Source organism: Notechis scutatus, chromosome Z (assembly GCF_049901735.1).
Source record: "Notechis scutatus isolate UNSWTSFEM ecotype Mainland chromosome Z, rNotScu1.2, whole genome shotgun sequence".
Taxonomy (NCBI): Eukaryota; Metazoa; Chordata; class Lepidosauria; order Squamata; family Elapidae; genus Notechis; species Notechis scutatus.
Window position 1 is genome coordinate 22079359 of NC_142025.1, and position 13196 is coordinate 22092554.

The 13196-nt window shown below is 35.6% G+C and overlaps 1 protein-coding gene across 1 annotated transcript in view; it reads left to right on the forward strand.

Annotated features, from left to right (window-relative positions):
- The window catches only part of RBMS3 (RNA binding motif single stranded interacting protein 3), a 355783-nt gene that overhangs the window by 161223 nt on the left and 181364 nt on the right, over positions 1-13196 (forward strand). The window contains exon 5 of the mRNA XM_026681344.2: positions 318-397. Coding sequence (XP_026537129.2) covers positions 318-397 — 80 coding nt within the window. The remainder of the gene's footprint in view (positions 1-317; positions 398-13196) is intronic.

The following is a 13196-nucleotide window of genomic DNA, read 5'->3' on the forward strand; positions in this document are numbered from 1 at the left end:
ATAATTCAAACTATTTTAATGGTTTCTGTCCCAACTCCTGAAGTGCTTATAGTAAATTTTCCTTACCTTTGGAGTATCATCTATGAATCACATCATTGTAGTTGCATGTAAGGCAGTTTACTGACCAGTTTACATTTGTGCTACCTGTCCAAGGGACTGGGTTTTATACTGTTTCATCAGTTTTTTGTCAAATAACTTGTAGAACTTGTCCTTTATGAGGAAAGTATTGATTACTTGCATCATATTCTTCCAGGAAGACAATGAGACAGATATTCAGTAATAATGACTATATTTACTTATTTATTTTTCTTCCTCAGAATGGAATCCACTGAAAAATGTGAAGCTGTAATTCAACATTTTAATGGAAAATACCTGAAAACACCACCAGGTGTGCCAGGTAAGCATTGTCTTCCACTGTTCATTCAATGAAAGATCAATAAAAGGACGGAACTCTGGGGCTGTAAGGTCCTAAAGAATAAATTTCTATTTCCATATACAGTTAGGAGTTATTGCTTGTTTAATGAGGTATCCATAGATCAGGAAAATTTATCACATGTTTAGCTTATCAATTTGCATGCATTCCTATTCCTCAGGTAAACTATTGGTGATTTAAGTATTTAATAGCTGATGTGAATTTTATGAATTTACATGTATTATGCATTTATTTTCTATATATTACTCAAGCTGAGATAAACAGTTATATGGAATAGACATCTGTTGGTTGCCAAACCTGAAGGCATTCTCAAAATGTTTTGATTTTAAAAATTAAACCAAAAACTGAACTTTTACACATTATTACTTTGAATGTTTAATGCAGTTGTAATTTATAGTGACATGCATTATTGTAGCATTAATACAAAATAATTAATGATAATTAATGGAAAAAATAGACTTACTTTTTTATAAGTAATTACACCTAATATTTGGATCTCTTTTCTTTCTTTTTTTTGCTAATCAGTTTTCTTTTCACTTTTTGTCACTTTTAGTTTATGTTAAATCAAAACACTTGAACAATAGTAGTTGATACTAGTTTATTGTATTTCAAGAGACCTGTCTCCTGAATACTTAATTTGTCTTGATGTAAGTTATGTTCTTTTAAAATTTGATTTAATATGCAGTAAAAGGGGGAGAGGAAAGATTCAAGAAAAACATGAAAGCAAGAGAAAAAAGACAAAAATGTATACATAAAAGGCAGTTCCAGTTTTAAACAAAGTTTTGTTTGATCATTAAATTTATATGTCATCCATCTCTTCAATAAAGTGCTTGTTGATGAGTTACTTTTTATCTGTAAAAAGATAACTAGAAAACCAGATAAAACTTTAAAACTGTGTATTAAAGAAAAATAATACCAGGAAACAATAGAAAAATACCAGGAAACAATAGAAAATGGTTTTGCATCAAGAATCTCTGATGGTGATATGTGAAAAGTATTTCAACAAGGCAGTATTAAAAGTTAATCAGATGAAATAGTAGTGGCTATGTTCTCATTAGGTCAGTACACAACCAGTTTATCAGCAGAGAACAAACATATTATCACTAGAATGATATGATATTTCCAGTACAAAAAAGTGATATTTTTGTTTTACCCATGTTCAATAAATCCTTAATTTTTCATATGGTAAATTCCATAACTTTGGCCTATAATTCAGAATCTGTTCTACTTTTTTAAAACTATGTATTCTTTTATAAATGCTATTAATATTCTAATGAGTATTAAACCAAAACAGAAGGTTAGTGTGGCAAGGCTATATCATATGAGCAAATAACCCTGAACAATTTTATATTTCTAATTAAATAGTCAGAAAGCATTTTCTAAAGACTAAAACCAGAGGTGGTATTCAGCAGGTTCTGACTAGTTCTGGAGAACCAGTAGTGGAAATTTTGAGTAGTTCACAGAATTGACAAATACTACCTCTGACTCGAAATTTTATAGTACTTCCCCTGCCACGCCCACCAAGCCACGCTCACAGAACCGGTAGTAAAAAAAATTGAATCCTATCACTGACTAAAACAGTGAAAAAATGTTGATTTACACTCATCTCATGATTGTAACAATATTAATACAGGTGACACTTGGAATTGGGACCAGAATTGTCATTACTAAGAGATATAGTTATAAAGCATGATATCACATGATTGCATTGCTTAGCAATGGCAATTCTTGCTAATGTCATTAAGTGAGAACTGTACAGGTCATTCAGCAATGATCTCACATGACTACAACTTTTACCATTTTCTCCATTGATCTTGGTTTTTGAAAGCTGCCAAGGAAAATCAGAAATCACAATGATGTGACTGTAGCTCATTGAAATGTGATCATTGTAAGCCAAGATTATGATCACATAGCTACAGGGCTAAGTCAACTGCTGGAAATTTAAGAACCTTTCTTGAGTATTCTTCATTTAGCAGTGTTATAATTTTGAATGACCACTCAGAGTATGACCATATTCTGAGGACTGCCTATAGGCAATATTTTTAATAATGTTAATATTATAATTCTAATATGATATATTCCTATTCTTTATTCCTAAGTTTTTTCAAATAACTAATATCTTCTTTAACAATACTTTTTAGTTGTTCGTAGAAAATACTATATTTTTGGAATTGCTCAACATATTTCAAGGCTGACACTAATTTGGGAATTTTAAATGCTCCTACTGCACGCTGGATCAAAGTATGAACTCAAAATATATATTGATTGAGTATACTGCCATTGAAAGAATTGTTGTGCTTTAAATAAATAAAACTTGATTGACAATTAGCTAATCTGCATATTGATAAAAATGTATTCTTTCAAAATACTGACATCACTTTATTGCAAGGTTTACAGCAACCCATCTCTTTAATTCCCTGGATTTTATGGTAGGAATCATATTAGAACTTCAACTCTTTGATGAAGAGAGGCTAGATGGAGTTTGAATCTAAAAAACACTAGCCACTTTCCAAATAACTGTTTCCAATTCCTTTATTAAAATTTTAAATTCAAGAAAGATGAGTATGAAAGTTGCATTTATAACAAAAATAAAAATTACTGTCCAATTGACATTAACACTTACTTATTGTCAGTATATGAGAGTTCATGAATTGGAATAGACATGATAACAAGTCAGCCAATGGTAACTATCTGGTGACTAAGAAACAGCACCTGTTGTGAGTCAGATGGCTTGGAGACTGAGCGTGGTGGCTTCGGGTTACTGGTCTGTATATAAGAGTTAGTTTCTCTGTAATCTTGCTTCTGTGTTTATATTGCTTCTGTGATTATGACTTCTGGATTCTGAGTTCTGGTTCTGGGTATTGTATACATGCATCATATTTTATATTATTGTATATAAACAAGTTTCTTCTACAAATGAATCATGCTGAATTATTTACTTGTGTGCTGGTTGGATTGCTGCAAACTCTGACAGGTTATGGGCCACAGTAAGACTGAACTGTAATCAAACTGATGGATTGCTTGCAGGGGTGGGATTCAAAATTTTTAACAACCGGTTCTGTGGGCATGGCTTAGTTGGTGGGTGTGGCTTGGTAGTCATGTGACTGGGTGGACGTGGCTTGGTGGTCATGTGACTGGGTGGACGTGGCCAACTCAATATCACTCACATCAAGGCACGCATCTCCTCGCCTGGTGTCTCATGACTATGGGGATGCTGCAACAGTCGTAAGTGTGAAAAATGGTCATGTCACTTTTTTCAGTGCCATTGTAACTTTGAGTGGTCATGCCACACAAGCAAAGTACCAGCAAAGGAGGGGGAAAAAACTCCAGAGACGTTCCTGAGACAGGAAGTCTAGTCCTGCCAAGAATGTAATAAGGGTTAACGGAGAGGCAGTTTCTGTAAGCAACACCAGAATGTTTCCTTCCTGCCTTCCTTACAGGATTAGGCCAGTAATTTCTTCTAACAACTGGTTCTCCAAACTGCTTAGAATGTTAACAACCGGTTCTAGCGAATAGGTGCAAACTGGTAGAATCCCACCCCTGATTGCTTGTGTTAAAAAAGTAAAAGGAACAAGGCAGAGAGGCTTGCAGGATGGTTGTTGAATTCAAGTAGAGGTCTCTGCCTCGTTTGGGACAGAAAAACAATATTATTTGGGCTGGAAAAATGAAATGTTTCCTGAAGGCTAAGGAGCTTTGAGATATTGTTATTAATCCACCCCAGGCACCATTAGCAGCAGCAGATCAAAGGCAACATGATAAGGCACTGGCCTATATCATCTTAAGTTTAGAAGATGAACAATTTTTGATTGTAGCTGATTTAAAGATTGCAAATGAGATTTGGCTGAAATTGAGAAATGTGCATGTGAGTGCATGAGCATGCAATTGTGCAATTATGGAGACAATTATAAAAGAGCCTGGTTGAACCACAAGAGAGTGTAGAGAGGCATTTGTTGCATAGGCAAACTTTATTTATTGAGTGTGGAATGAAGATTCCTGAATCTCAGAGGGTGCTGTTGGTGTTAAATTGTCTTAATGAAATGTGGGACATTGTTTCAGCAGTTTTTGAGTGCAAACCAGAACAAGACTTACAAATGCAAGCTCTAAAAGCCTGTTTGGTTCCAGAAGAAAACAAACACCATTTTAAGAAAAGGCAACCAGGAGAAATTCCTTCCCCTCCTCCAAGTTTTTTTATTTTATTCTACATATACACATCAATGCATCAACAGTGTGGCACCTAAACATCATACATTTTAGTGCAAACAAAAATAGCAACATTAATCATATCTCTTACATTCATCAAACTTATATAATTCTAATGTTAATACACATTTTTGTATTAAGTTATAGTCCTTCATTATTTAATTATTCAATATTCCAGTACATTCTTCTAATGCCAATCACCGTATTGTTTAAACATATATGATAATTTCATTATTCAGTTTCTTCTTTTGTTTTTATACATATATTTTATAAAAACATATCTTTTGGCGAGCAGTGTGGTTCCAGGTTTTTACATTTCAATACAAACATGACCATAGTTACATATTCACATTTCTAATTCAATTTCATATCACATTATTACTTATTCTATTTTCTTTTAAATATTCTCAAATATTAAATTCATTAAACTTATTTTATCCAATTTCAGTTTATATCTTAAGTTATTTCATTTTTTAAAAAAATATTCTCATATCTTACTTTACAATATTATCTGAAATTCTTATTTCATTTCTATATTGATTACACATATTACTTTTATCTGTCATATTTGCAATTTTATCACATACTATTCCATTTATTATTCAATAATTCCATCTTTGTTCTAATAGTTCTACAAATTGTCCCCTTTGGTTGTCAATTCGAGCTTACCACCTATTTACCTTGTACTTTCCCTCCATTTATTCCCTTTAATTCATTATAAAAATTTACTATAGTGCAGTCATTTTTTATTTTATTTTATTTTTCTAGAAAAAATTTTTATTTGACATACATTTAAAACAGACAAATCTCTCTATATATATGTATGTATGTATGTATGTATGTATGTATGTATGTATGTATGGCATTCAGCTTTGTTCGGGTATTTTCTCACGTCATTATAGTTGTGCTTTTAAAGTTGTAGCAATGTTTCAGCAGAATCTCATCTGCCATCATCAGGCTTCTGTATTGTGTTCATCTGTGGGTCAGGCTTTCACAGCCATTTCTGTTTTAAATTTGGTGCTAGCCTACTACCATGTTAGAATGTTTTTTTCTTCATCCTGGTTGGTTGGGAGTCTTCGTCTGTGTTTATTGGTCTTGGAGTTTACTGTGTTCTGCTTGATTGGTGTTTCTAATATCTTCTGTCTGTTTTGTGGCGTTTTTTTGTCTTGATTGGCTGGTAACATTGTATTTCCTGTATTGGAGGCTTTTAGTGCGGCTTGGCTTCGAGTAAACGGACAGCTATCATTTATTAGGAAGCTAGGTTTCATCTGGGTGCCTGGTTGGGGTGTGTCTTTGTGCCCAGGTGTTTGCTTGGCTTGTGGTATGGAGATTTTTTTGTTTGTGAGTGCAGGCTTCCAAATAATTGACAGTCTGGTGGAGTCACCTCTTCTATTCATGCTTTCTGGTCTTTTTTCAATCTCTATGGCTTCTCTGATAATTCTGTAGCTGGGGTTTTCTATAGTGGCTAGGGTTTTGGTGCCATTGAAGTGGATGCTACAACCTGTGGCTTTCATGTGTTGGACTAGTGAGGAAGTGTGCTCCAGCTTTTTAACTGCATTTTTGTGTTCATCCAGGTGGGTACTTATTCTTCTATTGGTCTGTCTGATGTATGTGGCAGGGCATGATGCGCAGGTGACTTCACATATGCCTTGGTTTTGACACTCATCTCTAGAACAAAATGCTTAGCCGACGAACAACACCTAAAAAACGAACTACACACACTCACTAATGTACTAACAGCCAATGGATTCCAAAGAAAGAAGATTACCCACCTAATCCAAAAACAAACCCCAACCAAAATCCAAGACAGAGAACAAGAGAACGACAAAGCCCTCCTCCCATATATAAAAGGCACTACAGACAAAATCAGCAAGATCCTCCAAAAACACAACATTAAGACAGCAGTCTGCACAAACAGAAAAATATCCACCATCCTAAGAAACCCTAAAGACAGAATTGAGTTAGAAAACCAAGGAGTATACGAAATCCCATGCACCGCCTGCCCTAACACATACATCGGACAAACCAACAGAAGAATTAGTGCACGCATTGAAGAACACAAGAACTCAATCAAAAAAGAAGAACCGACCTCTTCCCTGGTCCAGCACCTCAAAGCCACAGGACATGAGATTGACTTTAAAAATACCAGAACTATCGCCAAAACTCAACACTTCAACAACAGAATAATCAGAGAAGCCATAGAGATAGAAAAACGCCCATACAGCCTGAATAAACGAGATGATACCTCCCGCCTACCAGCCATTTGGAAACCCGCCCTCATTAATAAACGAGTACCTAACATGAAGAATGACACCAGACCCATACCCACGAAGGCTACACGAGATGCTACCACCACACTTCCACGTAGAAAGCAGATTGACACCCACACAGATGATGAGACACGACCACGGACCAGAAGCCGTACCGCAGCTGCATCACTACCCGCTTCAAACCTCTCCGACCCATACATGAAGCGAACTGACACCCAACATGAAGATGTGGCACGACCACGAACGCGAAGCCAAACAGCAGGATCACAGCTCACCAGCTCAAATCCCCCAGCAACTAAGACTAACCTGAGCACAACCAAGCCCCCACCTGAACAGAACACATCCCCCAGCCAATCAGAACACAGCCACCCCCAACCAATCAGATCACAGCCAGGCCCCCAACCAATGAAAACACACCCCCACCCAATCAGAACACAGCCAAGCCCCCACCCAGTCAAGCCGCACTCCCACTGGCAGTTAAAAAGAAAAAACAGCTGCAAGCTCACATTAGTCCAAGAAGCACAAAGCCGAAGACACAAGCCTGAAGATGACGAATGAGATTTCGTCGAAACGTCACCAAAATACTTCCAATTTTACGCGGGAGAAAACCCGATATATATATACACACATACATATATATATACATTTTTCAGCATATATTGAGCAATGGTTAATTTTTTTTTCTTTATCTTTATCATTGACGTGATCTGCTTTGTTACAATAATTCCTTTGTTCTTTTAATGTTTTAATTTCTCTATATAGTTTATGATTAAATGCACATCTTCTGTCATTTCCATAACTTATCCAAATATCAAATATTACCTTTTCTTTTACCACTCATACCAAATGTTCCATATTTCATAATAGTCACTATCTTGTTTATTTTTTCACAGTTTGGTTAGGCTATCCATCTCAGCGCATTCATGTATTTTTTTAATTACCATATCCTCTGAAGGATGGAAGACAGTTTCCAGTTTTGTGCATAAGTTATTCTGGCTGCAAAGTGTGCAAAATTAAATATTGATATTTTTTTCTCCATGTTTGAATCTATCATACTTAGCAGAAAGGTTTCGGGTTCAAGTTTTAAATTTTGTTTTGTTATATTTAAAATCCAATTTCTAATATTTCTCCAAAATTTCTGAGCACATGGGCCCACCACATGTGAAAATATGCTCCTTGTGTGTAGTTACATTTCCAACAGTTGGGTGGTAAGTTAGGGAACATCTTAGCCAGTCTCGCAGGAGGTAGGTGGCAGCGATGAACCATTTTATATAAGTTTTCTTTATACAAGACTGACATGGTTAATTTGTAATTTGTTTGCCAGATGTGTTCCCACTTATCTAATTCAATACTATGACCCACGTTTTTAGCCCAAATTATCATAGATCCTGTCACTGTTTCTTATTTTAATTTGTAGTCCAAAAGATATTTATATGTTTTACTAATTGTTTTCTTTTCTTCTCCTAGCCATATTTTATCTAATTCTTGTGGGGTCATATTAAAGCCAAATTGTTCTATATCTTTTTTATAATGGGCCACCATGCTATCTCCTTTCCTTGAATTTGGATTTGGTTCCTATTTTTAAGCTCTCCAGTGTCATATAATAAATCTTTATACCTGACAAAATTTTCATAATCCAATACATTTGGATGTGTGACTGCTTCCAATGTAGATAGCCACAATGGAACCTTTGGGTAGTGGTTTTTTTTAAATCTTTCCCCAGATATTGAACAACACATTTCTTACATGGTGCCTTTGGAAATATGAATGTTGTTTAGAGTTTCCATTCCACATGAAAGCGTGCCAGCCAAGTTGGAGATCAAAACCTTCTAATACTAATAACCTTCTATTTTCTAATTTAACCCAATCCTTAAGCCAGTTTACTATAGCGGCATAATATAATTCAAAATCTGGAAGGCCAAATCCTCCTTTTTTCTTGGCATCCTGTAATAATTTATATTTCACTCTGGGTTTTTTCCTCTGCCATATAAATTTAGATATACATTTGTTTAATTCTACAAAAAAATTCTTTTCCAACTTGATTGGCACTGTCTGAAAAAAGAACAATTTTGGCAAAATATTCATTTTTACTATCGAAATACGTCCCAATAGCGATAACTGCAATTTGGCCCAATTCTCTAAATCTTTAACTATTTGCGTTATTAACTTATCATAGTTATCTTTTTTAAGTGACGAACATCTAGCAGTCAACCAGATCTCTAGGTATTTTACTTTATTTACCACCTGCATACCTAATTTATTTGCTAGTTCTTCCTTCTGCTCCTTTGTACAGTTTTTTGTTAACACTTTTGTTTTTTATTTGTTAATTTTTAACCCTGCCACCTTTCCATATGATTCTATTTCTCTTATTAGTATAGGGTTCGCTTCTAAGGGTTCTTCTAATATAAATGCCATATCATCAGCGAATGCCTGGAGTTTATATTCCTCTTTTTTAATTTTTAGTCCTCTAATATCTTGTTTTTGCCTAATTTGTACTAGGAGAGTCTCTTCTGCCAATATATACAATAGAGGAGCTAGGGGGCAGCCTTGTCTTACTCCCTTATTTATCTTTATGGTATCTGTATTTTCCCCATTTATTAATATTTTTGCAGTTTGCATGTTATAAATTGTCTTAATGAATCCTATAAAATTTGACTCATTACATTATAAAATTTTCACCAAATTTCATGCCTATCAATTGTTTAATAAGGAAGTTCCAATTCAGGTTGTCAAATGCCTTCTGGGCGTCTAAAAATATCAATGCCATTGTCTTGGTTGAGTATACTTCATAATATTCTAATATATCCATAATGGTTCTTGTATTTGTTTTTATTTGCCTATGGGGAGGAAGCCATTCTGATCAGTGTGGATAATTCTACTTAATACTCTCTTTAATCTTTCCGCCAATATTGTGGCCATTATTTTGTAATCTACATTTAAAGTGATATTGGTCTATAGTTTTGAATTTTTTGTGGGTCTGATTGTTCTTTATAAATAAGGGTAATATATGCTTCCATCCATGATTTAGGCATGTTAGCATTCTCCAGGGCTTCATTGTACAAGTCCACCAATATCTCCTCTATTGTTTCTTGGAATTCCTTATAGAATTCCAAAGGAATCCCATCTGGGCCAGGGGTCTTATTTGCTTTCTGTGTTCCATTTGCCTTCCTAATTTCTTCTATAGATATTTTATTATTCACATTTTGTTTCTCTTCATCAGTAATTTCGGGCAAATTCTTTTCATTCAAATATTGATCAATAGATTATTCTGGTATTTCTTCCTGTTTATACAATTTCATAAAAAAACTCCTTAGCAATTTCTTTCTTTTCTTGGGTCTGCTTGCATAATTTCCCTTCCTGATCTTGGAGAGCTACAATCATTCTTTTTTCTTCTCCTATTTTAATTTTATGGGCTAACCACCTCCCCGGCTTATTTGCATTTTCAAAATAATTTTATTTTGCTAATTTAATTTTTCGGGCCAGATCTTCCTGTACATTTAGATTTATCTTATGTTTTACCAGATCTATTTCTTTCTTAATGTTTGAATTGTTCGGGTCCTTTTGTCTACTTGTTTCCAAATCTTTCAGTTTCTCCCTCCATATGTTTTGTTGCTGTCTTTTTTCTTTATCCTTTTTAATATTGTAAGCAATAGTTAGACCTCTCACATAGGCTTTGGCTGTATCCCAAAGATTCTGTAGGGAGGTATGTTCTCTTTTGTTTATTTTAAAAAATACGTTCAATTCTTTCTTTAACATTTCAATATATTCTTTAAATCTTAATATGGTATTGTTAAATGTCCATCTTCCAATTTTTCTTTTTCCTTTCCATTTAATTTGAATGGGATTATGATCAGCCCATAGATTTGGCAAAATCTCAATCATTTCAATATTTTCCATTAACCCAGGGTCCATCCATATTTGATCTATTCTGGACCAAGAGTGGTGGGGGTTCGAAAAAAAAGTATATTGTTTTTTATTTGGATTTAATTCTCTCCACACATCTTTCAAGTTAAGTTCTCTACACTGACTGTGTGAGGCATTTCTCATTTAATTCCTTGTTCTAGGCTCTCTTCTTCTTAGTCTGTTGCCTTCCCCTTATTAAAAGATGAAGGGAGTATTCTTCTTTCCTTTGGGGGAGGGGGAAAGTTCTGTAATCTTTATCTTTGTCTGGGATTGCATTATAGTCCCCAACAATGCATACATTAGCATACTCAAATTCTATTATCTCATGGTGAAGCCTATTATAAAAGTCTTTTTGATTTGTATTTGGGACATATATTGTGACTAATAACATCTTTTTCTGGTTTACATTTATTTCAATAAAGAGCATTCTCCCTTCTTGATCTTTGTATATTTGTTTATGTTGCAACCAGTCCTTTACATATACTACAATACCCCCTTTTTTTTTGTTTGCAGTGCCGAATACATTTTACCCAAATTTATATTCTTTAAGATGTCTGCTTGATTGTCTGGAATATGCATTTCTTGGATACAAGTTATGTCAGCGTTTTGTTTTTTGAGTTTCTCAAATATCTGTTTTCTTTTTGATGATAAATTTAAACCATTGATATTGACTGAAAATAAAGTGATTTCTCTATCAGTGTCACTGACTGTGTGAGGCATTTCTCATTTAATTCCTTGTTCTAGGCTCTCTTCTTCTTAGTCTGTTGCCTTCCCCTTCTTCTCTAAGATTTAGTGGTTCAGAGTGTGAATCAGATTCTTTTTCTCCGGAGAGTTGTTCCTCTTGGCTTCTCGTATTTAAGTCGTCTCTACTTTCTTGTTCTTCCTCAGGTCCTAGGTGTCATTCACAAAATTCCTGTGCTTTTTCAGTTATATCAATTTTGTATTTTTGTCCTGCCATGAAACTAAAAGCCCCTCTGGGGTGAGCCACCTAAATGGAATACCATTTCTAATAAGTTGAGTTGATAAAAATTGGTAGCACCTTCTCTGCTCTCTGACTCTCCTGGGTATCTGTTTCAGTGTAACCACTTCATGATCTTTGTATACAAGTGGTTCATCTCTGGTCTTGCTATAGAGCAGGTCTCGTGTTGTCTTCCTCGCAAATTGAATGTGAACCTCTTGGGGTAGTCTATGTCTCTTTGCATAGTGTGTATATATACTCTGTAGACCTCGTCTACATCATTTTCAATTTCCAATTTGGGTTTCTGTAAAGCTGCCGCTATCATCATAATTGCACGTAAATCTTCCTTTCTGTCTTCCACCACATTTTGGAACCTAAGATGAAATGATGCCTTCTCCCATGAGCTGTTCAGAGGATCCAGTAGTGGGAGGTGCTTCAGTCTCTGCATGTCTAGGCTGGGCTTAATTTGTGGAATGCTCCTCCTCCTCCACGGGACTCCTCCCCAGCGTTCCCCAGTTTTGGCTCAGCCTCGTTGTGGATAGGCAGTGCTTTTTGTTCTTCCTTGGCCGAAACGGGAATATTACTCAGCAGGTTTGGATATAGTCCAGTTTGTTTTTTCAGGCTTATAGCCTCCAAATCACATTAAGATCTCCCGACGTTAGCTCTCTCCATCTGGTCGTCGGAGATCATTTGCATTTTCGGGCAGCGCTGTTCCACGCCCCAAAGCAGCGGGCGGCTTTGGCATTGCTCTGAGCCCAACCCATCTGCTTGTTCTACCCCCTGCCATTGTGATTCTGCATTGCCTTTCTCTACATCGGCAATAGCGGCGTGGGCATTTTCGCTCTCATCCGAGTCATATCATTTGATTTTTCCCCTCAGAATGCTGTCTTGGTGTGGAAAGCAGTAAGCTTAATTCTTTCCACCCCTTTCCCAGCCGTTTCTTTTAGCCACAAGGAGAAGCTGGCATTTCCCCACACAGTGGGAGTTTGTTGCTGGGAAGCGTGTGTGCGCCAAAAGTAACGGCCATTGTTTTTGCCTTTGTTTTAAAAACTGTGTGGCTGCGCTGTTCGTTACTCAAGCTGTGTGAGTAGTTTCCTTCCCGATCAGAGGTTTTTCTTCTGATAACCTAAGGAATTATTACACCTCATTTTCTTATTAGATTTGAGGCCATCCGTGCATTATTGTTGACTTAACCCTCACAGACTTACCCACTCAGTGGCACAACAGTGAGCACCCAGGCCCGTGTCCACCTGTGCAGGGAAGCTGTTGAAGGCCTCTATTATCTTGGCCTTTTCAGGCGTTCTTAATTTGGCTGTTTGGATATTCACTATATCAAGCTGTTTTTCTATTAATTTAGATATATATATATTTATATCTCTATACATTGGTAACTATCATTCAATCCAATAATAATAATAATAACAATAACAAC